This window comes from Cololabis saira, chromosome 19 (genome assembly GCF_033807715.1).
Source record: "Cololabis saira isolate AMF1-May2022 chromosome 19, fColSai1.1, whole genome shotgun sequence".
NCBI lineage: Eukaryota > Metazoa > Chordata > Actinopteri > Beloniformes > Belonidae > Cololabis > Cololabis saira.
This window is the reverse complement of record NC_084605.1, coordinates 22,447,067-22,471,242: the sequence shown is the minus strand read 5'-3', so window position 1 is coordinate 22,471,242 and position 24,176 is coordinate 22,447,067. Positions and strand designations below refer to the sequence as shown.

At 40.6% G+C, this 24,176-nt stretch overlaps 1 protein-coding gene across 3 annotated transcripts in view; it reads left to right on the top strand.

Annotated features, from left to right (window-relative positions):
- LOC133419214 (zinc transporter ZIP11-like) overlaps positions 1 to 23,829 on the top strand; it is a 191,287-nt gene extending 167,458 nt beyond the window's left edge. For all 3 annotated transcript variants that reach the window (XM_061708254.1, XM_061708252.1, XM_061708253.1), the window contains exons 7-10: positions 15,071 to 15,140; positions 22,617 to 22,715; positions 22,815 to 22,973; positions 23,060 to 23,829. In XM_061708254.1, the coding sequence (XP_061564238.1) occupies positions 15,071 to 15,140; positions 22,617 to 22,715; positions 22,815 to 22,973; positions 23,060 to 23,138 (407 nt within the window). In that variant the 3' untranslated portion in view covers positions 23,139 to 23,829. The remainder of the gene's footprint in view (positions 1 to 15,070; positions 15,141 to 22,616; positions 22,716 to 22,814; positions 22,974 to 23,059) is intronic.
- The last annotated feature ends 347 nt before the right edge of the window (positions 23,830 to 24,176 follow it).

The window sequence follows — 24,176 nt, the reverse complement described above, 5'->3', positions numbered from 1 at the left end:
CATGTACTTACAGCAGTAGTGTCTTTAAGGTTATTTAAGACAATCACAAAAGGTGTTAAATAAACTATTTTATTAGACATTGTGGAGACAGGAATGCAGGAAAGAAACAAAGGCAGATGATTTACAGCAAAAGGATTACAGTTAATAACTATACATAGGGGGACCAAAATAAGTCTTTTGCACTTGTGATCCAAAGAGTGTTCGTCAATTAGACAATAAAATTACTCAGACGGAGAAGAAACAGCGTGAGCACGTCACTGGCCTCCCTTCACTGGCTTCCTGTCCAGTTCACGGTCCAGTTTAAGATTGTATCGTTTAATTCTGAACAGTATGGCGCAACCGTATTTACCCAATCTCTTTCTAGTCCTGTCAGAGCTCTGAGATCAACCAATCAGCTGCTCTAAGATCCAAACTAAAAAGCAGAGGTGACAGATGTTTCTGCTGCTCCTCCCAAACTGTGGAAATGTTTACCCTCTAAAACCGGATCCACCCGGACCACTGATCAGTTTGTCATTGAAGACATGCAGTTGCTTTTCCTCCAACTCCAGGACCATAACTTTTTCATTTCTTGTGTCTACTAATCATATTATTTTGTTTAGGTTTTATCAATTCATCTTGTTTTTATCATTCTATTAGACGTTATTTGATCTGTTTTATGCTTTTATTTAGTGTTAGATTCAGATTCAGATTCAGTTTATTAGGTCAGTTCAGAAAACTGTTTTTGACTTCGGATACACCAGCGGCGGCACGATGGTATTGTGCGCCTGTTTTCCAAAGGGTAAACACTGGGATAGGAGGGGGGGGGGGGGGGAGAGAAAAAATTCATCTTCACACTGAATATAATACAATACACAGTATCAAGTTGCAAAAAATAATTATTATTTATTAGAGTTATTAGATATATTTGATTATTGTATTATTGATTTGATCGTTTTTAACTTGTTTTAGCCTTTACATCAATTGGTCAACTGAGGTTGTTTTGAATGTGATTTAGAAATAAACTTGACGTGATTAAAAGAAAATTCTAAGGTTTTAGGTACCAAGATCAGAATTAAAGTAAATCATCAAGATCTCACCAGTTCACAAAGTTCCACAAGTGCAACCTGAGGTGAACAAAAACACTTGAAAGACTATATCTTTTCTGTCTTGATTTTCATCAAGCGACATCGTGCCAAGCAAGTTCCAGTTTGTGTCAGTTACTTTTAAGTTTTGAAAAGGAAAATTTACTTTACTTCTGTTTAGAAGTTGACAAACATGATGGTGTTGTCTGTTTTTATACGTGACCTGAGTTAAATCATCAAGCAACTTGCTTCTGATGGATTTTGTTCTTTAATTTCTTTCCATCAAATCTTCACATTTCGGCATCACAGCTGGTGTTCATCCTCTTGTTTTTTTATTTTTTCCCTGCCATTCTTCTTACATGCCAACAGCTTACCAGCAGGCTGCTGATTTTAGGGTGAAATGGTTGTACGTCTTACTGTTTTTCAATGTCAATGGCAATCGCACCTTTCACAGCGTGACTGCAGAGACCCCACTCTTCATATGGGCCCTAATGCAGCATACTTATGTGATTATGTGTGCTACTCTCCTAAATGCTTTTAAAGTGAGTCTTCTGCATTCTTTTGTAAAATCTTGATTAAATCAAAGTGGGGCCTTTTTCTTTTGTATCTATCCATCCATTAATCTATGCCCAGTTCTTCTTAGAGCTGGTCACCAGTTCAATCCAGGACCTCTGTGGGGTTTTTTTTATTCAATTTTTCAAAAACATTATGACATAAAATGACAACTTGACAATCCCAGCTCTAATCATTGAGGTTATTGGTGGAAATATCTTTCATTTAATCAATAAATGAGGGATTTCATGAAGGATTTTGTTCATTTTCAAGTGGAGATTAGCCCGTTTCTGTAGCTGTATGCAATTTTTCATTGGGCTATTTCGCGTTGGAGCCGTCATCGATCGCCACAAGGTCCTCAGATCTCGGCTGTAACTGTCACACTCTTGGCTCTTGGCGACAACTGCAGAAACTCCTGTGTGCTTGAAAGCAACTGACGTGAGTCTCGACTGAGTTTGAAGTGACGGTTGTTTGTGTTGAAGTTCACCGGGATGTTGATCTCGGAGAAGATCCTTCCAAGTTTCTTACTCCCTCTTGCTGCATGTGGAATTACATCTTTTTTCCTCACTATTTGAAGCTGTACATTTTCTTGGATTTCAGATTTCTTAGCTTCCTTGACGTAGGCCCAGTTGGGATATCTGCAGCTTTGAAGTGCTTTCCTGATGTAGTTCTGTTCCTTGCGGGGTTTCTTTTTTTTTTCCATCTTGGTGGGGAAATTCCCAGGCCAATTGTGAAGACTTCTGACGACGGACAGCTTGTCTTCATTTGGTCTGTGTGCTTAGGTATCTGCTATACATTCAGTCTTGATCGAAATGTGGTCCAAAAAGAGTGAATGTGATTTCCTTCCCATCCTCTCAGTGGATCTTCTGTTGCTGTCAATCGAATTGATGCATTCAGCTGAAGGCTTGTTTTTTTAGGTTAGGACTTTTAACCAACGTGACACATACATATCCGAAGCAGTGACTCTGATTTGTGTCCTTGGAGGAGTTTAGTTCTCTGCTTTCCAGCTGCTCAATGCAGAGACTGGCTTCAGTGGTCCCTGCTGGGGAACCCATGACGCCTTGTTTTTGGTGTAGGTGATGAAGAGGCCGTTGTCGGCAGTTTCTATGATCGTTACCGTGAACCAGGCCCGTTCAAGAGTCAGTCTTCAAAACAACCAAGATGGCTGGAGAACCGCCAATGTCACCTTTGATCAAACAACGATATTTATTCACCGTGGTCTCTACGCCGCTGCACGGCATTTTGGATGCCTTTGTTGATACTAGCCCAGGGGTCGGCAACCCAAAATATTGAAAGAGACGTATTGGACCAAAAACACAAAAAACAAATATGTCTGGAGCCGCAAAAAATCTTGTATGTATAAGCCTTAGAATGAAGGCAAATGGCCAAAAGGTTGAGAAAAAAGTTGAAATGTTGAGAAAAAAGTCAAAATCTCGAGAAAAAAGTCAAAATGTCGAGAAAAAAGTCGAAATGTTGAGAAAAAAGTCGAAATTTTGGGAAAAAAAGTGGAAATGTCAAGATTAATGTTGAAGTACAATCTTGAGAAAAAAGTCAAAATTTCGGGAAAAAAGTCAAAATTTCGGGAAAAAAGTCGAAACATCGAAGAAAAAAAAGTCAAAATTTCGAGAAAAAAGTTGAAATGTCGAGAAAAAAGTCGAAATTTCGAGAAAAAAGTCGAAATTTTGGGAAAAAAAGTGGAAATGTCAAGATTAATGTTGCAGTACAATCTTGAGAAAAAAGTCAAAATTTCGGGAAAAAAGTCAAAATTTCGGGAAAAAAGTCGAAAACATCGAAAAAAAAAAGTCAAAATTTCAAGAAAAAAGTCGAAATTTCGAGAAAAAAGTCGAAATTTCGAGAAAAAAGTCGAAATGTTGAGATTAAAAAGGAAAGGAAAAAGGAAGAAAAAAATTTAAAAAAAAAGAAGAAAAAAGAAGAAAAAAAGAGAAAAAAGGAAAAAAGAGAAAAAAGAGAAAAAAAGGAAAAAAAAAGGTCAAACATTTTTTTAAAAGCTCCAGGAGCCACTAGGGCGGCGCTAAAGAGCCGCATGCGGCTCTAGAGCCGCGGGTTGCCGACCCCTGTACTAGCCTGTTGTCTCTCTGGTTGCATCACATGCTTTGCATCTATAGTTGGTTGTATGTCTATCCAATTGCATCCAGAAGCAAAATCTTTGGCATCCGTCGGTACATCGTCTCCTGAATTCAAAGTTAAACCCAGAGGAACCAGACTGATTCTTTGTGTCTAAGAGAAAAAGAACCAGGACAGCTGTCACTGTTCTTGGGAAGCAAGCTAGTACATGAATTATCAGATCTGTTGTCACTGTAGAGTAAAGCTGCTTCATTCATTAGGATTTACAAATCTGATCTTTTTCTTTTTTCTCTGTCCCTAAATGTTCCCGCTCTGCTTCTTGAATGATAGTGTGGTGATTATCTTTTAATAAGCAGAGCATTTCTTGCTGCTGTTCCCTTTGACGCTGTTTTAATTGACTAAGATATCCTGTAAATAAGGGATGTTTTGGATTAAGGAGTTTTAAGAAAAAGAGAGCTCTCTTGGGGTAAAAGCCTTTCAGCTATAGACAGATGTTAATGTCCTACATTTTGAGTCACATTTTTTTCATGCTTGAACAAAAGTTAAATTCTTCATGACATGTTATATTTCTTTTTGTTAATAATGTGTCACATTTATCATAATATTTGCCTTCTTTCTGAAAGAGATGTGTTCATAAATACTAGTGAATACGTCCTGTTGCTGGTGTCATGTGTTATTTTGCATCCCTCATTTGCAGTATCCCCAGATGCACTTCTTTGATGCGATTCTTCACCATGTAATCATGTAATTTAACAAACCCTGCTCTGTAATAACTCTATTCAGTGTTTCAAGCTGATGAAAGAGATCTGTTTTACATGGGGAACGCAGTGCAGCTTTGACACTGATGGTGAACAGTAATTCCTTTGATCTTATTTGTAAGTGGGGAGAGAAAAAAAAAAAAGAAAAACTTCTTTTGGTGAGAGCTTTTAACTGAGGTGTGATAAGTGCATTCAGTTTTGACACCTACAGTATATCTCCCAATGGAAAGGAAGCCATCAAATCGAAGGCATTAGCGTCCTCTTGAGCAAACAAATAATGCAGCTGGATAATAACACAAACAGATCTTCAAAGAGCCTCTGAATGCTTTGTGGCACAGCGGGGACAGAGCTGGAAGTGAATAAACGGATGGTCATCCTTTCTAAATACCAGAAGGATTGGACCCAGTTCTTGTGCTTTTCCCCAACATTCGGTCATTTGGATAAGTGCAACCTCGTAACATGTAGGCATCATTTTCAACCCTTGACTGTTTATAAAGTATGAAATTATTTTTTGTTGGTCTCTACTGTGCCATACTGGCAGTTCACCCATAATGGGCAGATGTGTGGAACTGGTTGGAACATGTCCCCCTCACCTTGGTCACATATTTTAGCGCCGCTCACCTCATCCTCAAGTTACGATGCTGACGAGCCCACATTACATTCATTCTGAGGCGGCCGTAACTAAATTGGTCACTCATACTGCTTTCAGACATAAAATCTGTTTCAAACTTTTGCAACACAGCAGGCAGGAGAAACCGAGATCAGTTCAGACAGACCTTTTTAAATACCTTGAAATCAAGACAAGTCAGCATTCAGTGTCATTTATGCTAAAAGGGATATTGAGGAACATCTGGCCACTTCTTCATTCTTAGTTCTTGATCCAGCAGCAGGACTGTCTGCAAATCTCAACTGATACAGAGTTGCACATTAAAATGACGTCCAGCTCTCTCCCCCAACGCTATCCTGCTCCTGAGTTGGAGGCAGAATCTCTTTCCTCTGATGATGCTCTTCCCTCCGCCTGTAACACTCAGCTAGGTTGACGAACTGACCCACTCCCACGGTGCAGGTTTGCAGCTTTTCCCGTAGCAGAACCTCTCAACAGCTGTTTCCCAAATTAATCCCTCTGTTTTCCCAAATAAATCTCTCTTTCTCACTGCTACTTAAAGAGATGATGATCACTAATATGATTTTTTTTCCTCCCCAAAGGATTCAAATTCATTATTCACTTGCAATTTGAGTTGTCTTCTTCATGGCAGAGAAATGTCTTCCTCGGGAGGAGACATGAGTCTTCTACTGAATTATGGTGTTTATTTTGTGAAACTTTTATTTTATTTATTTTACATTTAGCTCACTACTACATCAATCCAACTCGGCATGTTTTAAAGTGTTGCCAGTAATCCTGCCATGGGGAGTCCATCAGGTCCCTTTCATCAGTTTGCTAATGCTAATATGTTTCTTTATTATAAACAAACCTTTCAATAAGTAGTGCCACTTTTACGTGCTGCTTTTCCATCAACTGCAGTTGAAAACAAGTTTCTCTGACATTCAACATTTTTCTGGGGATGTTTTTAGTTGAATTCCCATCCGGAACAAGGAGAATATTATTGCTTAAGGACCTAAAGGCTTTTGTAAAACATGTGAAAGCTACTCATTTAAAATTAAGGAAAGAGTTTGTCTATTTTGAAAATGTCTGCAAACACTGTACATGAAATTCCGAACCCAGTGTCGGGGGGTCCCGAGAACAGGATTGGGAAACCCGGGTCCGATCAGTCAGGACCCTCTTGCTGTTTCCATCATGCTATAATCAACACGAGCAGTTGAAAGTGGAAAGATCTTAAAATCTTAACCTAAATTTTGATTAACAACAAAACAAGACAAATTAAACAAAAATAACTGAATCAGTCCTGGTCCCAGCACAATGACAATATCCATACTTGAATTAGTTAATAATGATATTAATATTCACAGCCCTGCATATTCACCCACCTTGGAAAATGGAGATTTGGTTCTCAGAATGCTCAAAACTGAAATCGACCCTTTTATTATTTTTCTTCTTCATATTCACTGCTTCCAGGGATTCGTTTTATTTCATCAGGAAATTTGCATTTTGCACTTCAGTCTGAAGGAAGGTGTGTTAAATGTCACCTTATTGTTCTTGCTGAAGCAAGACTGAAGTCACTGCATGACATTGATTTGGCCCAGACATGATTTTACCACAGAATACTTGTAAAGGACAAGTAAAATAAATAACGAAATCACACAGAAACTTTTGAGTGCTCGTATTAAGAGGTGCAGCAGTGTTAGGTTTGGCTCGACAGAAAGAGGAGTGTGTCAGCAGGTGAGCAGATTAAAGAAGGACGGAGTACAAGTAGGAGACTGCTGTGATAATGTCATCCATCGCTTTAAAGAGCATGCAACATTGAGGAGGAGCTGGGATCGACTGCTGCACACATGCACAAATTCATACGTGCTGATAGAAAGAAAGGAGATAGAAAAACACATTTGCAAGAAAGTACACGGACATCACTCAAGACCAGCAGCTTCTTTTTGGAAATGATGAAAGGATCAAACATGTACGAGTGGTTGTGTGATTGAACAGTACAAAAACAGCACAATGGGTCGAAAGAGACGGGTCATTTCTGTGTCCATCAAAAATTCCCTCAAAAACGGTAATGATAAAAGATCAAACATGTACGATTTCTCCCAAGACCTAAATGGAGACTCAACAAAATTATCAGTTTCTCAACTCAATGCTACTATCTCTGCTAAATGTTGTTCCAGACTGTCAATGCCTCTGCATCCCAGAACTCTTGCAAAGTAGCAGCATTTTATGACTTCATGGTTCCGTGTTTCGGCCATTCACACGATACACCCTCCCCAAAGACTGCAGGCTGATTGGCACAGTGCTTGCAGTTCCTTGCTGAATTCGTCATTAGAGCTGCCTTGTTATTTAATGATAAACGTTCCGAGTGTCTATGCCTGGCAGGGGCGTCCTGTTCCCCAAATCAAACCTAGCTAATCACACACCCCCTTGCCTACTACTCATTCCTCTTCACCTACTGCAACTGGCTGCTTTTCTCTGCCTCCCAGGTCCCTCGGCGGGCATCAGGGTTTGGGCTTGGACCACTTGCTACAGGTTGTATTTAAAAGTATCCTACGGGATAATGTCAGGGTGGGTGTCTGCCAGCGGAAGCTTAGCACACTTGAGGTGGTGAAGCAGGACAATTATGACGAGCATCAAAGTAAATCAACCATGAAGGAGAAAATCTACCTTTTGGAGAAGCCCAGTCAGAGCCCGGACCGTAATCCTGTAGAGATGCTGGGGAAATGGCCTCGAGAGTCCTTCACACCAGACGTCTTATGTGTCTCAGCTGAAGTGTTTCTGTGAAGGAAAACAATCAAGATCTCCTGCTGATCATTGTGCAGGTCTAATCCAGAGCTATCAGTTGCGCTTGCTGCTTGTCCCCAGGGGGTACCTCACTTTTTCAACCAGCACACTGAATGTTTCAGTGAACAATGTGCTGTCAAGCAATTTGAATTGTGTCTGTGATTAGGACTTGTACTTGCCAGATTTTTACAGGTAGAGTAGAGCTAAGACAAGCTAAGACTTGGTTTACAGATGTCTTAAATTGCATCATAGTACCGATTCTAATTCTGCACATAGTTAGATCCACCCTGAAACTCACTTAAACTCAGCAGAAGCTTCTCTAGTTCAGATGCAGGAGTTACTGCAGACCCAGCAGCATTTCAGACAGCTTCTTCCTCCACCATGGGCCTGGTGCCAGCTTCAGGGAGCAGGGGGACCTTGCTATCAGAGGCTACTGCAGATATTAAATGATGAAGACTCCATGAGACTCTTCAAACTTGCAGCTGTTTCTTCTTTCCCTCTTTCTTTTAGTGGCATCGTAGCGCTTGCCCTCTGTTTCTTAATTATATATTCATGGGTCGAAAGAGATGGGTCATTTCTGTGATTCTGTGAAATTCCCCTTGTGGATGAATATATATATATATATATATATATATATATATATATATATATATATATATATATATATATATATATATATATATATATATTAGGGGTGTAACGGTACACACAAGTCACGGTTCGGTACGTACCTCGGTTTAGGGGTCACGGTTTGGTATGGGTTCGGTACGGGTTCGGTACAACGGAAAAAAAATACAAAAAGTCCCAAATGTATAAGATGAGTTTTTTCTTCCTTTATTTTGATCATAGCATTTGAAAGTTAAAGTTTGTTCAATTGGCTACAAAACTAAAAAGCATCTCTTATTAAAGTGTAAAATAAATAGAATAAAACATTGAACTTGTGCATTAGTGTTTTTAATTTTACCACGGACTGGTTTATGTGAGCGCAGGATGGGACATTGTAACGAGGCTCGAGCACTTTTTTTTTTAACTCAGTCAGACGTACTCGCCATATGACTGCGTGCACCGAACCGTGACGCCCGTACCGGGACGGGACGAATACAAATACCGTTACACCCCTAATATATATATATATATATATATATATATATATATATATATATATATATATATATATATATATATATATATATATTAGTAATCCCTCGCTATAACGCGGTTCACCTTTCACGGTCTCGTTGCTTCATGTATGTGCATTGTGTTCTGCATTCTGATTGGCTAAACAGTCTCTCTGCTTCTTCACTTCCTGTGTGTCAATAATGTTGGTCGCTAAGCAACAATGAACTTCAGTGAGCAGCTCAAGAATGGGACCCTTTGATGAATCGTTCATTAGAGTTCTCAAATATAAAGATGGTGGCATGTCGGTTTCTAAGAATCTTTTTGCCCAGAAGAAAAACTACCCATAACTACGTTCTTCTCTCGAAAAAACACACCTGCACCGCGGACGGAGTTGGGATCCCAGGCACAGTCAGAAGAGCAGTGAAATACGCGCGAGTCACAATTTGTCCTACTGTACATTGTATTTTTTTTTCATAATCATTTTTCATTTTCTATATATATATATATATATACATATACATATACATATATATAGCAGCAGACAGGTCGAGATGGCGATGTGAGACACACACTTTCATATCATTGTTATGCCCTGCTTTACTACTGAAGTTGAAAGATAACATATTTAAGCCAGGCCAATTAAAAGTTTAGAACGTCAGTTTTTTAAATAGGATATCCAACAGATGGCTTGAGGCCGTCCTGAATTACGATCCATGTACAACATCTGCCGAATATAACTCTTAAACACCTCTGACACAAATCACCTGCCCCGTACAGTTAGTATTTGCCAGAAACGAGGTCTCCACAATCATCCGAACAGTTCCAAGGGATATTTGTGGGACTCTTTGTGAGTTGTTGCGTAATGTAAAGCTCCAAACTCTCCATTTAAGGAGACACAACAGTTTAGAACAACCCGTGTTCTGTCCAGGCAGGTCAGCGAGGGTTTCAGATGTGACGACAATGACACGTGTGATTCGTCCACAGATGGGGCCGGTCACCCTGTTTTTGTCCGGTTATATGGAGTCTGGCAGCGATAGATGACGATGGACAGATGGCTGGCTCGTCACACATCCTCCCCAACACCTTTTGAAAGTCATTGCTCTTCTGCAAGCGGTTACCTCTGAGGACATCCGGACGGGTCCGAGTGATGATCCAGCTATAGTGTGTCCCGTCGTCATTCTGTGGTCGATTAGCCAATTAGCTGCCTGCAACATGTTGTTCACGGTGTCCGTTTCCCTGTAGATGTTGGTCCATGACGGCGAAGGGTGCAATCTGTACATTTATGTGATGAATGTTTCACCTTTCAGTTTCAGGTTGTCCAAACATAACAAGCAATTCATTTTCTCCATATGAAATTGAATCTTAATTAATTTGGCCTTCCATAATCATCTGTTTAAGAAACAGCAGGAAACAGTTCCCGCTGCCTCTCTCGGCTGCTTTTCTGCCACATTTACAGCCGCTGATGGCATTATACTGCCTGAGAGCACTTTTACAGACTCACAGCTCTCCCTGAGGCCGTTGATTTGCAATTTTCCTTCAGCTATTCATCATTTCCTTTCTGAATTGGTGCTGTAGGGAGAAAAAAAAACACTCATTAGGGCTCGTAAGTATACGTAATTATATTATAGTAATGGATAGAAAAATGGCCCGTCTCTGTCAACCCATTAAGCTGTCTTTGTTCTGTTCTGTCTCACCGTCAATGCAACATGACAGTCCAAATCAAGCTTACTCAAACCAATAATAAATGTAAAAAAATAAAATAAAAGAGGCCAACTGCTGTCGCTAAGATACAGAGGTGGAACATGTCAGTAAAACAAAAAAAAAACAACAACAATACCATTATTTGATGAAGGTTCATGTTCAGAGGGTCAGATGTGCAACTGCTGGAACTGAACCGTTCAAAGCCTCGATGCAGGTTTACTTCATTCAGCAGAGTAATAAATTAAAAAGCAGCTGCCAATCAAAACACTAAAAGAATATTGTACTGGAGTCTTTTGATGTCCTTTTCTCCAACATGATTTGTTAAAATCAGGTAGAAGATCCAGATCTGTCGGACAAAGAAAAAAAAAAATGTTCTAGCACAAAGTTGGCTCAAGCTCAGGAGGGGGTTGGTTTTTGCCGATTCTCTTTTATGATTGTGATTACCCTGATTTTAGTTAGTTACCGGTACCAGTTTTATAACCTTTGAAACAGGTTTACTTCTACTGAAGTTTTATTTTCTGTCTGTTATTGAATTGGACTAGGTGCCATCCACTAGCAGAGACGGCTTTTTTGTGATATAATGTTGACGGCACAAACCACCCACCCCCTTTTTGGGCACCCGGTTGTGAAATCATGTTTTCTGTTGTGGTTTGTATATAAAAAAATATATAAAAAAAAAAAAGCTAGAATTCTGTGTACATCCAAGCAAGGCTGAAATCAGAGCTGAACTGGTTCTGATGGGACTGAAATAGAAGATATAACCATCTGAGTTCCCAGATAGTGTTTATCCAGCGCAGATGAGGCCGGAGAATCGACACCACACACTTCCTGGGATGGAGCGGAGGACACTTAAATCAGAATCAGAATTAGAATCAGGTTTTATTGGCCAAGTCAGGTGAAACAAAACAGGGAATTTGACTCTGTTATTTTTGCTCACTGTAAATAGACACAATAAATCACAGCAAAGCATGTGTACATGAGGGGCAGTGTTACAGAGAGATGAGCTCAGAAACAGCGTGAGCCAGTTTCTGGGCTGGTTACTTCAAATGAGGCGTCCTCGGACACTTCCTGGGAAGCAAAGATCAAAAGTAACCTTAGACCACATTGTCATTGTTTTTTTTTTTTCCTTTTCATTTACTCACCTGTTGGATAAGAAAATCACACCAAAAAAGTGCAACTTCACAAGATAACAGCAGAGATATGAATTGACAAAGATTCATTAAGTGGCAGCTGACACTGGAAGCCAGTAGGGGGGCAGCTGTGGGAATAGTTTGGTAATTATTGTCCTTTTTTAATCTCTTTTAACCTACAAGTGCAACTCCTATAGCACATTCTGAGACTGCATACGGTGGGACCACCCAGCAGTAGATGGGGTTAGAATGATGAAAGGGATGTGGGTTTTCTCCTCGCAGGGTTCACCCTCACGTGAGTCAGGTGCTGAGCAGAACGTGGCTCGTTACGATGAGCCCCGGTTGTCTTCTGGCTTTCGTTGAGAGGGTTTGCTCTACAGCTCTGCTTTAATGATAAAATGTGAGGATGTCTGTTTTGGGAGTAACGAGTTGATGCGTCTCATGTGCACCCCAGTGAGTCACCTCTTTGAGCGTGCTCATCATTCCTGGACAACAGTTCCTTTCAGAGGTCCTCTGCCTTGTCATCCACTGTTGTTAAATGTTGTTCACGTGTGCTTCCTTGTATTTATTTTGCCGTTTCTTCTCATTCATGTGATGCAAGTCCAAAAAACTCTTGAACTGAAGTGTTTGAGCACTGAAATAACCTTGATGCCCACTTTTCCAAGGATGGATGGATAGATGCCTTTGTTGCTCATAGTTGTGTTTGAAGCAGGTCATGTTGTAGATTTCTTTTTTTCTTGGTCAGGTCATGCTAATTTCTCTCCAATACATATATTTTTGTAAATAATTTCGCAGTTAATCCCGAGTCGTTGTTATCCACTGGTCCAGGGTTTTTAGTGTGTTATGCCTACATTTTGGTGGCGTAAGTAAGTCAGATCAACTCAATCGGGGAGCAGCAGCTGAAGACTCGCCTGACTCCTCTGCAAGATGGCTCATATTTCAAATTAACGCTTGAGCGTGCCTGTCCGTTAATGCGACTGCATGGAGTTGAGATTTGTGCCATGTTGATAGTAATGAGTGAACATTAATGGCTTTAACTTCGTCAAATTGCTGTTTTTGTTTGTCACTGAAAAGCAGCAGACACAAAGCTGACACGCTCACTTGTCAGCAGCTTAATGGGAAACGCGTGCACGCCTGAAAGGAGGTGAAAAGATGTTTCTCTGCCATGCAAATTGTCTACCTGGACAATTCTGCTGTACATCATAGTCATATCAGCCCTTTGTTTAATCTCTAGACTGTGTAAAAAGAACCGGATAACCCCCCTGGGTGGACTACTAAAACCCTTCCAACCTAAAATCTTTCATAGCAGTCTCTTAGTACGTGTAACAGCACAACCAGCCACATTCTCCTTGAAATAAGAATGATTAAGATCTGTTTGTTCTGTCTGCTGCAGAGTTGGGCTTTTTACATGGGAACTCAATGCAGATTGAGCCCCTTTTTGGAGCCAGCCCCCACTGGTCAGAGGTGGAACTGCACTTTTCTACACTTCCAGGTGTCCATCGGACTAGCGAGCCGGATGCAGCCCCTTGAGGTTATATGAGGCTCTCGCCGCAGTTGACCAGCGAACCAGCCCACACCTGTCCTCAGAGGACAGCCGGTAATCAGTGTGGAGAGGCTGCTTGACAGCGTGAGACGCAAAACAACCCGTAGATCCCACTTCACGCACACACAAACACGCCGATGCATGCAAACCTCCCAGACACCATCAGATACATCACGCTCCGTGACCTTTTCACTTTCACTTTGACTGAAGAGTACTTAAAGTATACGTGACAGGCGTAACAAATGAAACAAGGCTGGACATCGGAGGAAAGGGATGCCGCTCTGGGTTCAGAGAGCCTGCAGAGAGGGAGGAGAGGAAGTTTCATTACAACGGTCCGAGCTGTAGAAATGCATCATGATGCAGTCTTACTGCTTTAATCAACGAAGCAGTTGCTGTTTTAGTGTTAACTTAGTGTAATATTTGTTCTCAAGAATACACAATTACTTGAGAAAGCATGCGTCTTCCTGGGGAAAAAAAAAAAATACTGACGGCAAATAAAAAGATATAATGACTGGTCCTGGAATCTCCCACAGACCTTTGCTGTGAGCAGATGACTTGTTCAGACTGACCGCAGAAGGCTGAAAGTACGCTTTGTCACTTCACCATCCACCATTTAACCTGCCTGCTTTATTGATCTGTTAATTAGGACCCGAGCACTTACAGTGCGAAGGCCCTATTGTCTCTGTAGGATTTTTTTATTCTCGTCGTTATTCTTTCTTCTGTCGAGAGGAGGGCCTTTTTGCCCCCCTAAACGTGCCCCAAAAGTCACCAAATTTTGCATGCAAGCCAGGCCTGGCGAAAAATTTGATATTTAATGGTTTGCATTAATGGGCGTGGCAAAATGGCTCAACAGCGCCCCCTAGAAAACTTTGTGCCTCAAGCCTCACAATATGGTTTGACTTACATGCACGAAAATCGCTACACACCTGTATCATGTCGCAACTTAAGGAAAAGTCTCTTGGCACCATGGCCGAAACCGAACAGGAAGTCGGCCATTTTGAATTAATCGTGTCATTTTGGCATCATTTATGCCATTCCTTCAGCCGCTTCAGAGCCCGAACCGTAATGTGCATCCAGGTGTGTTATACATCAAAATGTGCGTCTCGATCCTGTGACTACGTGCATTACTTTTCTCTTTCAAAGGGTTACCGTGGTGACGCTAGACGCCAAAAAGCGCGCCCCCCCTTCATCTGATTGGTCCATATTTGATAGTTCCCCAAAAGTCACCAAATTTTGCATGCAAGCCAGGCCTGGCGATAAATTTTATATTTCATGGTTTGCATTAATGGGCGTGGCAAGATGGCTCAACAGCGCCCCCTAGAAAACTTTTCTCTGCCATAACTTTTGAATGGTTTGACATAAAGACTCGTGGGTGGTGTCATCGGACTCGGTATTGAGTACTTGACCTTCATTGGCCTGAATTAGCCCCGCCCCGCCCCTTCTACTGATTGGTCGATATTTCATAGTTCCTATTTTCTGCCATAACTTTTGAATGGTTTGACATAGAAAATCGTGGGTGGTGTCATTTCTGACATGCTTATGGGGGGCGGTGGCCATGAGTGCGAGGGCCCGTTCATCGCTGCTTGCAGCTTTAATTTGCTTTTATTATTGTCAGCAGTTTTCTAATATTTAATCCTTTCTCTTTTCGAAAGTGCTCTGTTTTTCCACATGTGACAGAGAAAACGGCGGACCTCAGCTGACAGAGATCAATTGTCTGGTATTTGTCTCTGCAGAGGGTTTGGCTGTGGGGGTCGGCTTCGGCGCTGTTGGAAAGGCTTCTTCTGCTACTTTCGAGAGTGCCAGGTAAGACTGAATCAATACAAGAGAGGGAACTTTTCCAAAAGACCATCTTTCTGATGAAATCACACATAATTTATTGATTTTTTTTTTTTTTTTTTTTTTTTTTTTTTAAATCAGTTTTGTATTATCAAGCGTGGAGGCAGTGTGATGCTTATTCATCGAAACAAGCGCGCACAAACTATTTCATGGGCCTTTAATCGCTGAACAAGCAGCTGATTCGGTTCATTTGGGAAATACTAATTTCTACAAGTGTTAATTAAGTTAAATATCATATTGATTAATGCTGTCCATTAACCCTCTCAAATAACTGACAAAAAGAACATCTGACATCTGAGCTAATTCCTCCAGATTTCTAAGCTTGTTAATAGTTCAATTAAAAGTGAATAGTTTTTGTGAAATCATCAGGCTTTACTGCTGCATGGATTACTCATTAACCTTGTCAAAATGAGATCTTGCTCCAGAATCTGGAGTCAGACACTCCTCTAAATTTGTTGACAAACTTCCCTTGTTGACTTGTTCCAGGATTTCACCACACATTTCCAAGGTCAATGGAAATGTCCATGCTCAACATGAAGCTGTGTACGGATAAATCTTTGAGGAGTTGGTTCTTCTACTCTAATCTGGATCTGTGATGTCACAGATGCAGGTCTGAGTGGCTCACTGAATGACGTACTTTCAAACAAAAGTTATCAGGTTTTTTTTCCTCAGATGAATGTTATCAAGCAAAGAAAAATTTGTATAATCCCCTCTTGTGGGTGTTGCTTTATTTTGATGCGTGTGTACTTGCAGTAAGACCCATGACACCAGCTGCCACCAAGTGGTGGTAAAGGAGCACAGCAGAAACGGGTGGCAGATGTCTCGAGATTTCTGACAGAAACTGTTTTATATAAATCTACAATAATGATGATTATCAGTCATTGTCATAAAAATTGCCCTTTGTGTAAATGAATCATATTTTAAAGCTTAGTGTTTTAAAAGAGAATAACAAGGTTAATCTTCCACTTTTATGTATCCTTTATTTAAGCCTCTTCCGTGGAGGTCAGTACGGATCTTCTTATCTGACTGAGTTATGGCTTATCAAATATAGATAATGTCAGAATAAGACATGAAATGAATCATTCTGTCTCACCAGAGCTGAAATAGGTTCTTGCAGGTTCTGAAAAGTAAGTATTTGCCCAAGAAATGTGGTCTTTAGTAAACATTGTCTGGCAGAAATGATCTTTCACATTGAAGCAGCCAATCGGAAGGTAATGAGCTTGAGTCTCTCTGAAGATCAGACAACAAGAAAAAAGGTCAACCCCTGTAGACGTATAGATCATATCTTCAAGGTAGCTCTTGTATTTCTCTAGAAGTAGGTTGAGTTTTTGCGAGTAAATCCCAGCCCATTGCACAGCCGTCGAACCGTTGGAGCCCTCCAAACGAGCCTGATGGATCAATCCTGCTCATACCAGACAATCTCAACAGGATTCGCTTGGGTGATTGTGTAGGTCAGGTCATCTAATGAAGCATTCCTTCACTATCTTTCTTTCTTAAGGTGCCTTTATAGAGTCTAGAGGTGTACTGTGGGTAATTTGTCCCATTAAAAAACAAAGGGGGCATATTCTTGACTTACTGATCTCTAAGGGTCTCAGCATTTCAAAAGTTATTGTGTCTAATGTGGGCTTGTCTGATCATTCCTGTGTTTACTTTGAGAGTACGATTTCACTGCATACAAATGTCTCCACAACCGTGATCTCAAAAAGCTGTGTGACCAGTACTGGAGTTGAGGGGGGATGAGGGGGGATGGCATCCCCCCTGAAATAAAAACGGTCAAAATCATCCCCCCTGTAAAACTGCTATCCCCCCTTTCCATCCCTTATGTCATTTCATCAATGAATGTGGTTTTACTGCTATTTCAACATTTAGTCATCACCAGAAAAATAACACCAGAAAAATAACTTATTTGACAATTTTCACCTGTTTCAAGTAAATTTTCACTTGAAATAAGTAGGAAAATCTGCCAGTGGGACAAGATTTATCTTCTCATTACAAGCAATAAAATATTGTTCCACATGCAGATTTTTCTACTTATTTTTAGTGAAAATCTACTTGAAATAGGTGAAAATTGTTCTTTTTTCCAGTGATGAGTCTTGTTTTAAGGGTAATGAGATTTTTTTACTAAAATGAGACATTTTAACTAGAAATAAGACAAATATTCTTGTTAAGATTTTGAGTTTTTGCAGTGATCCATTTTACTTATCCTGTGAAGGACAGAGTCATATTGATAAGTTCAGAAAACTTTTTTATTGTTGTGTTTTGATGTATTTGATGTAAGCCCAGTGGATATTTAAAGCTTACAGAAGGCTGCATTTAACTGCTGCTATGTCATTCCTGCAGTATTTCTGCAGGTGATTTGGTCAGTGCTATTATTTGTAATATATTATATTATTTGTAATCAGCACAAATTATCTGTCCCCATATGATAAAATCCACCATCCCCCCTGATTTATTTTTACAACTCGAGTACTGTGTATGACTGAAAACAGTAGTGAGATACTTTTGCTCCACGGCGAAATTCGTTTACGGGTTTACAAAGTCAGTTAGACAACTGCAGCTCATCCAGAACTCTGCTGCTCGAGTCCTCACTAAGACCAAAAAGTGGACCACATGAGTCCATCACTGAGGTCTTTACACCTGTCAATCAGAGGATAGACTTTAAAATTCTGATGCCGTCTATAACGCTCTGAATGGTCCAGGACCAGAATACATCAGAGACCTCCTGACCCAGTATGAACCTTCAGACCCCTCAGGTCATCTGGATCTGCTTCTTTACCAGTTCCCAGAGTCAGAACCAGACGTGGAGAAACTGAATTCAGCTTCTATACTCATGTCTGGAACAAACTCCCAGAAAGCCTCAGATCAGCTGAAACACTTCATGTATTTGAGTCCAGGTTGAAGACTCACCTGTTTTCAGCTGCCTTTGTATAAAGCTCCAAATCTGCACTGGTATTTTTAAGTTTGAGTTTTAGAACGTAATCATCTTTTAACTACTGATTTTATCTGATCTTATCTATTGTTCTTATTTCTTTCTTATTTGTTTAAATTTAAAGTCATGCTTTTATTTCTATTCTGTGATGGTTTAATGCCTCTGCTAAACCCTTTTGAGTCACCTTGTTGTGGAATTGTGCTACACAAATAAACTTGCTTTGCCTTGCCCTGCCTAGCTTTGCCTACAAGCTGGGTGGAGATGAACATCTGATTTAGGTCTGTGATGTCATAGTACCATTCGAATATGAACAACTCACTGAATTATCTTATGCTGGCTGTTTTGAATATTGTTCTGAATGTTCAATAGTCCACATAAGGAACTTTCAGTGCTTTCGTATTTTTCTCCAAATGTTTGATTGGCACACACTTTTACAAAAATTCTGGGGATACATATGATCTTCTAAATACAAATGAAAGGATTTGGCTGCTTTGTACATTGAGCTGTGTGAGCTGAGTGCTGAGATTCGTCTCTATTTGCCGGGTCTCAGCGAGCTGAAGCTGTGGCTTCCCCAACTTAATCTGTAGACGCTTCAGATCCATCAGATCCTGGACCTGATTTTATATTTTTGGGCAAAAAATACTGTTTATTCAGATTCAGATACAGATGACTTTATTAATCCCTTTGGGAGGTTCCCTCGAGGAAATTGACATCTCACTCACTCAGCACTGTTGTATACAAATAAAACACCCCAAAAACCAAACACCCATGTAAAGATAAAAAAAAAAAAAAAGTGCAGTACCATAAATAGAATTATTTGAATAGAAAATAAATGTTATGAAATTGTGATGGCCACAGCCACACAGGCCAGTTGAAGAGGGTAATATCCTACACACTAGGCCCTCATTACTTTAAGCACACAGGTTAATTTTATTTGCAGTCAGCCACACCCCAAACAATTCAATTAAACATTAAGGTTTAGTTTATTTGATATATAATTTGTTTGTTTATAACCTTACACTGTTTAAATAGAGTGCACATGTTTCTTCATTGCAAGGTTATAGTTCATTTCTTCTGTTTATACTAATCTTTATTTCCTTGTTTTGAGTTACCATGCTGGTGGAGGAGTTACCTTTCCTGGTCAGGCAAAAGGCGTGGCCAAGGGTGGAGGACTGCTAAATCCTGTGGCATGCCCATTAAGCCATACCATGTGCTGTTATGTTAGAGGGGGGATTTGGGGTTTAGTTGGTTTCCTTTTGTATTAGTTGTACTTGTTGTCCATTTTGGTTTCCCCTTGTGTGTTATTTGGTTTGGCCAAGCCACTATATATGTTCCCTTCTGTGTCATTATAGGAGAGTCAGTTTTTGTGCAGTTGGTGTCTTGTTATGTTGCTAACAGTTTCAATGTAGTTCTGGTTTGTTGACCTTTTTATAAACCTGGATTATGAGTTTTGGTTTATATATACATTTTTGGTAGTAAATAAAACCCTTTTTTTTAAAACCAACTCCTGTTCTCCTCCTTGCCGACTGCTTGGTCCCTAACAGAAATATTGCACAAAGTTATTGCACAGTCCTGTTTGTTGTTGGGCAGACTGACTGGTTATTGGTTATTTTCATTAAAAATATATTACCATAACAAATTATTTAGTAAGTGCCCCACCTGTAGCCAACCCATTCAATTAAAGAATAAACTAAAGAGCCGTGGCGACTCCGGGCTACCTGTTTATGCCAGAGCAGGGTGACCAGTCACCTTGCTGGCCTTCTCCAGTGCAAACGGCCTACGCAGCATTTCAGCGGTGCCCAGGGTGGGTTTGTCCAGGGACTTGCTCGCAGCGTCTAAGATCATGGAAACGACGAGACCCCCAGACCCGCAGCGTTGGGCACGGCGGTGAGACCAGCCGGTGCAGAGCCCACCTTCTCCACTAGACCTGCAGCAGTACCAGATTCTCCCTTGTTTAAAACATTGTCCCCATAGTAATCCAGCCCTCCGACTCCTGAGATCCTGAGAACTTTTTCAGGGAACTGAGAGGAAATGTAAACTGATTTACATTTTTAAATTCCAGCAGAGGAGCATAAAAGAGCACCAAGACTCTTTATGGGTGTTTTGATATGATAAAAATTGATTTTTGTTGACGTTTTGTCTCAAAGTTTCGATTTGAATTTTATCACTTTTTATCACAGAAATTTCACCGCACGGATCTGCAGAGCAACTGACCAAACTGAACATGCTTACTCGTCGATTTCAAAGCCATGCCACTGTGAGGATTTGAACAAGGCATCAGCATACACACTGAGTTCTTGTACTCGCACCTCTGACATTGACCGGCCCATTTTCTGTTTTTTTTTTTCTGTTTTCATGGGGGCAAGAAGAGGAAACATTAGGTTTGTGAAGTACATTGCACTCCAATAATGGTCCTCCACCATCAATATGGTGCTGTTTACTGAAGAGGAGCCATCCTCACTGTTACAAGATCATCTCAGTGTGGATCAGCTGTAAACATCTTTGGCTTACATGTTCAGAAATGTATTTATTTATTTATTTTAAACCCTCTTTATCTTTTCCAGGGTTGTGTGGTTCTGCAGCTTACAGCTCACACTCAAAAAAGAAATAAAAAAAGAGATAAAATTGTGTAACAAGTTTTCTTCTACCATCTGAAATGTTACTAAACTTCCTCCAAGAATTTAAAAACAAACCAACGTGATAAAAGGTAGAAACCGCTTCGAGGACGGTTGACTCACCTTTGAACAAATCTGTAACAAACACATTAAGCGGCAAAAGTGGCCCTGGATGTTTTCTCTGTCTGCAGCTTCAGAAAAACAGGCAAAAGTTTGCACAGATTGTTTAAAATTCAGCTTGCACCGATGATGAAGTTTGTTGACATCTTGAGGAGATAAAAGATTGGGCTGCAAAGAGAAATGAGAGCGATGACGTAGTTTCGTTTGATGCCCAAATGCAAATGGTGCTTGTGAGGCCAAAGTCCTTTTAATTGGTGGCCTGAAATGACTCCAGTTATAAAGCAAACTGACAGATTTATCAGGTGAAACATGTCGTACCCATGTCCAAAGGACAGAAGTATACTTTCACTATTTTTGTAGAGAATTCCATCTGAAGAAAACATCTGCAATAGATTGAGAAAGAGGGTTTATCAATCCTTCCCCCTGGTGATGTGTTGTGCATGTGCTGACATCTAGTGGTTATTCTGTAACACTGCAGGGAAAGATGACCGACAAACACGTCAGAGGAACGGCCAGGGTTAGACATCGTGGAAATGAAATAAAACAAGCTAGATTGAAATGGTTTGGACACATAAAGAAGGGGGTTAGTGAGTGTATTGATAGAAGAATGCTGGTGGTGAAGCTTCCAGGCAGAAGAAACGCAGGACCAACAAAGAGAAGTCCTCTGGATGTGATGTACAGTTGGTTGATGTGACAGAGGAAGAATAAGGTGGAAACGGGTGATACTGTTGTTTACAAATGCCCTCTTCTCCTCTAGTCTAGCTTCCATGACTCTTTCCCATAACTTAATTGAATGGCTCATCAACTTTATTATTCTTTAGTGGCCACAACGCTGCACGTCTCCTTGCTCATTTCAGAACCTGCACACTTCTCCTCCATTCCTCAGAAATCCTCTCACTCTCTAAGATCTTGTTGAAAGTCCTAATCAAAGACTCTACTCCCACTTCTCCTAGACACTTCCAGATCTCCGGAGGCGTATCATCAGTCATGTCTTTCCACTCTTCATCCTCTGCAGTGCCCTCCTCACTTGAACCTTACTGATCAACTCTTAAAGAAACACGCCTATACTTTGTTGGCGACAGATGGGCAGAGATAAAAAAACTCTCTGTCCTCATACGACACTCTGTCTTCCAACAAAATCTGCAACAAATTACAGTTGACTATTGCACTTGTTGATCAGGCCGACTTGCCACATCCCATTGTCTTAATGTTTTTCAATGTTATTGTATTTATATTTATTGTACATATTTATTGTACTCTTATTATGCAATTTTACATAACATTGTTTTTTATTTCTAGCACTCCCCTTCCCCTCTCCCCTCAAAGTGCTTATGCTCTTTTTTCAGGCTGCATTTGTAAATAAGAATTTGTTCTTAAATTGCTTGCCTGGGTAAATAAAGGTAAATAATAAATAATCTAGCACGGATGGCCGTTGACCATACTTTACATTTTAAAAGAAACTTCTTTGCAGTTTCCCTTTAGCTGAGACGCAAAGTACTTTTTTGTTTATTTAAAGTCAAATGTGTGCAAAAGTAGACTTGCAACATTGCTGGCTGACTCACATTAAAGCCACTCTATGTAGTAATCCCACTCCTGACCACAGGGGGGTTGGCATATCACAAGGAAGTTGATTTATCAGCTCCTGGCGTAAGTCGCAATGAACAAAGTCCACCGCTTGTGCAGCAGAGCTAAATGCCCCCATGTGGTCAATATTAGCACCACCTGCTAATGTTTGTTGTAAAGACAAACTGTGATGGTTAATTGTTTGTTTTCCAACAGAAATCTGGCCATCGGTATTGGCATCCAGAATTTCCCAGAAGGCCTGGCAGTGAGCCTGCCGCTGCGGGGTGCAGGCTTCTCGGCGTGGAGGGCATTCTGGTAGGGGATGTGGATGATAAACATCTACTTGTAAAACAGAACCCGTGATTCAGGCTTAAACCTGGTTGTACAACATAACAGTCAGCCGTCTGCCCTCAGGTACGGCCAGCTCAGCGGCATGGTCGAACCCATCGCCGGCCTTCTGGGAGCATTCGCTGTGGTCCTGGCCGAACCCCTGCTGCCGTACGCGCTGGCGTTCGCCGCCGGGGCGATGGTCTACGTGGTGGTGGACGACATCATACCCGAGGCTCAAGTCAGGTAAGCGGGGAAGGGGAGTGATTCCCGAGCCGGGAGTTTTCAAACACCCGTCCTCCGCTGATCTCATGTTTCTTTGCTCCAAACAGCGGAAACGGGAGGCTCGCATCCTGGACGTCCATCCTGGGCTTTGTAGTGATGATGTCACTGGACGTGGGGCTGGGCTGAGGTCACCATGACGACTGGCTAACCTTCAGTGGCCGTCGACGCGACACGTGCCAGTTTTAAAAAGGGACCGAATGAAGTGATTCATTCTAAAAACACTGTTAATCAAAATTGTTTGACTTAACGATACTTGAAGTTCATCTGTGAAAACAGAAACACAACTGATTTTTTTAAACCAAGTCATAAGGATTGCTGAATTTGGAACATTTATATTTACCCGTTATTTACTAAGTTGCTAACATTTTCCTAAGAGATGCTGGAAATATTATTCAAATGTCATATCTTGTGAATCTATGAACATTTTATAATTACTCATCTGATTCCAGAGCTGATGAATGTTTTCTTGAGAAAGTGCTGATATTTGACAGGTTCTGTTGTCATTATATTAGAAAAACATACCAATATGAAAGCTTAATGTATGTGATTGAAGTTTGATTGTTTTGGTGAAACTTGAAGTCTGGTGTTAAATTGGGTGACATAAGACAAAAATCTCATGGTTATATCTTGCTTGGTCTGTTCCTTCTTCTGCTGCACTTCTGCCACCTTCCTCTCGGGCTCCAGACCTCTGCTGCCCCTACAGGTCAGTCTGGCGAAGCACGTTTTTGTCCCAGAAGTCTGTTTAATCAGTTTACGCTGGATTACGTGTGAAGTTGAAGTATTTATACAATTAAACAGCAGTTTTTTCTCTTTTCTCCTCAGCCTCAGTTTTATCCCATAATATCCCTGCTTTTGTTACAGAAAGTCACTTGACTCATACCTTTTTCTTTTTTGATGATCCAATCTGTAGTGAAACACAGCCGTGACAACACAAATTATAGCATATTTTTAATAGGATGCAGACAAATTTGAAACCAAAATCCATTTATCTAATTGCAGACAGTGTATGATGTATCTTGCTTTGCCTTTTTTCAACCTCACATTGCTTTTAGAAAGGATGTCCAGGCTGCAGTGGTCCAGAGACACTTATATACGGGGAGGAACTAGGTAAGATTTGTACAAATGTGCATATCAAAGCGCTATGATTAAGATAGTAGGCACAAG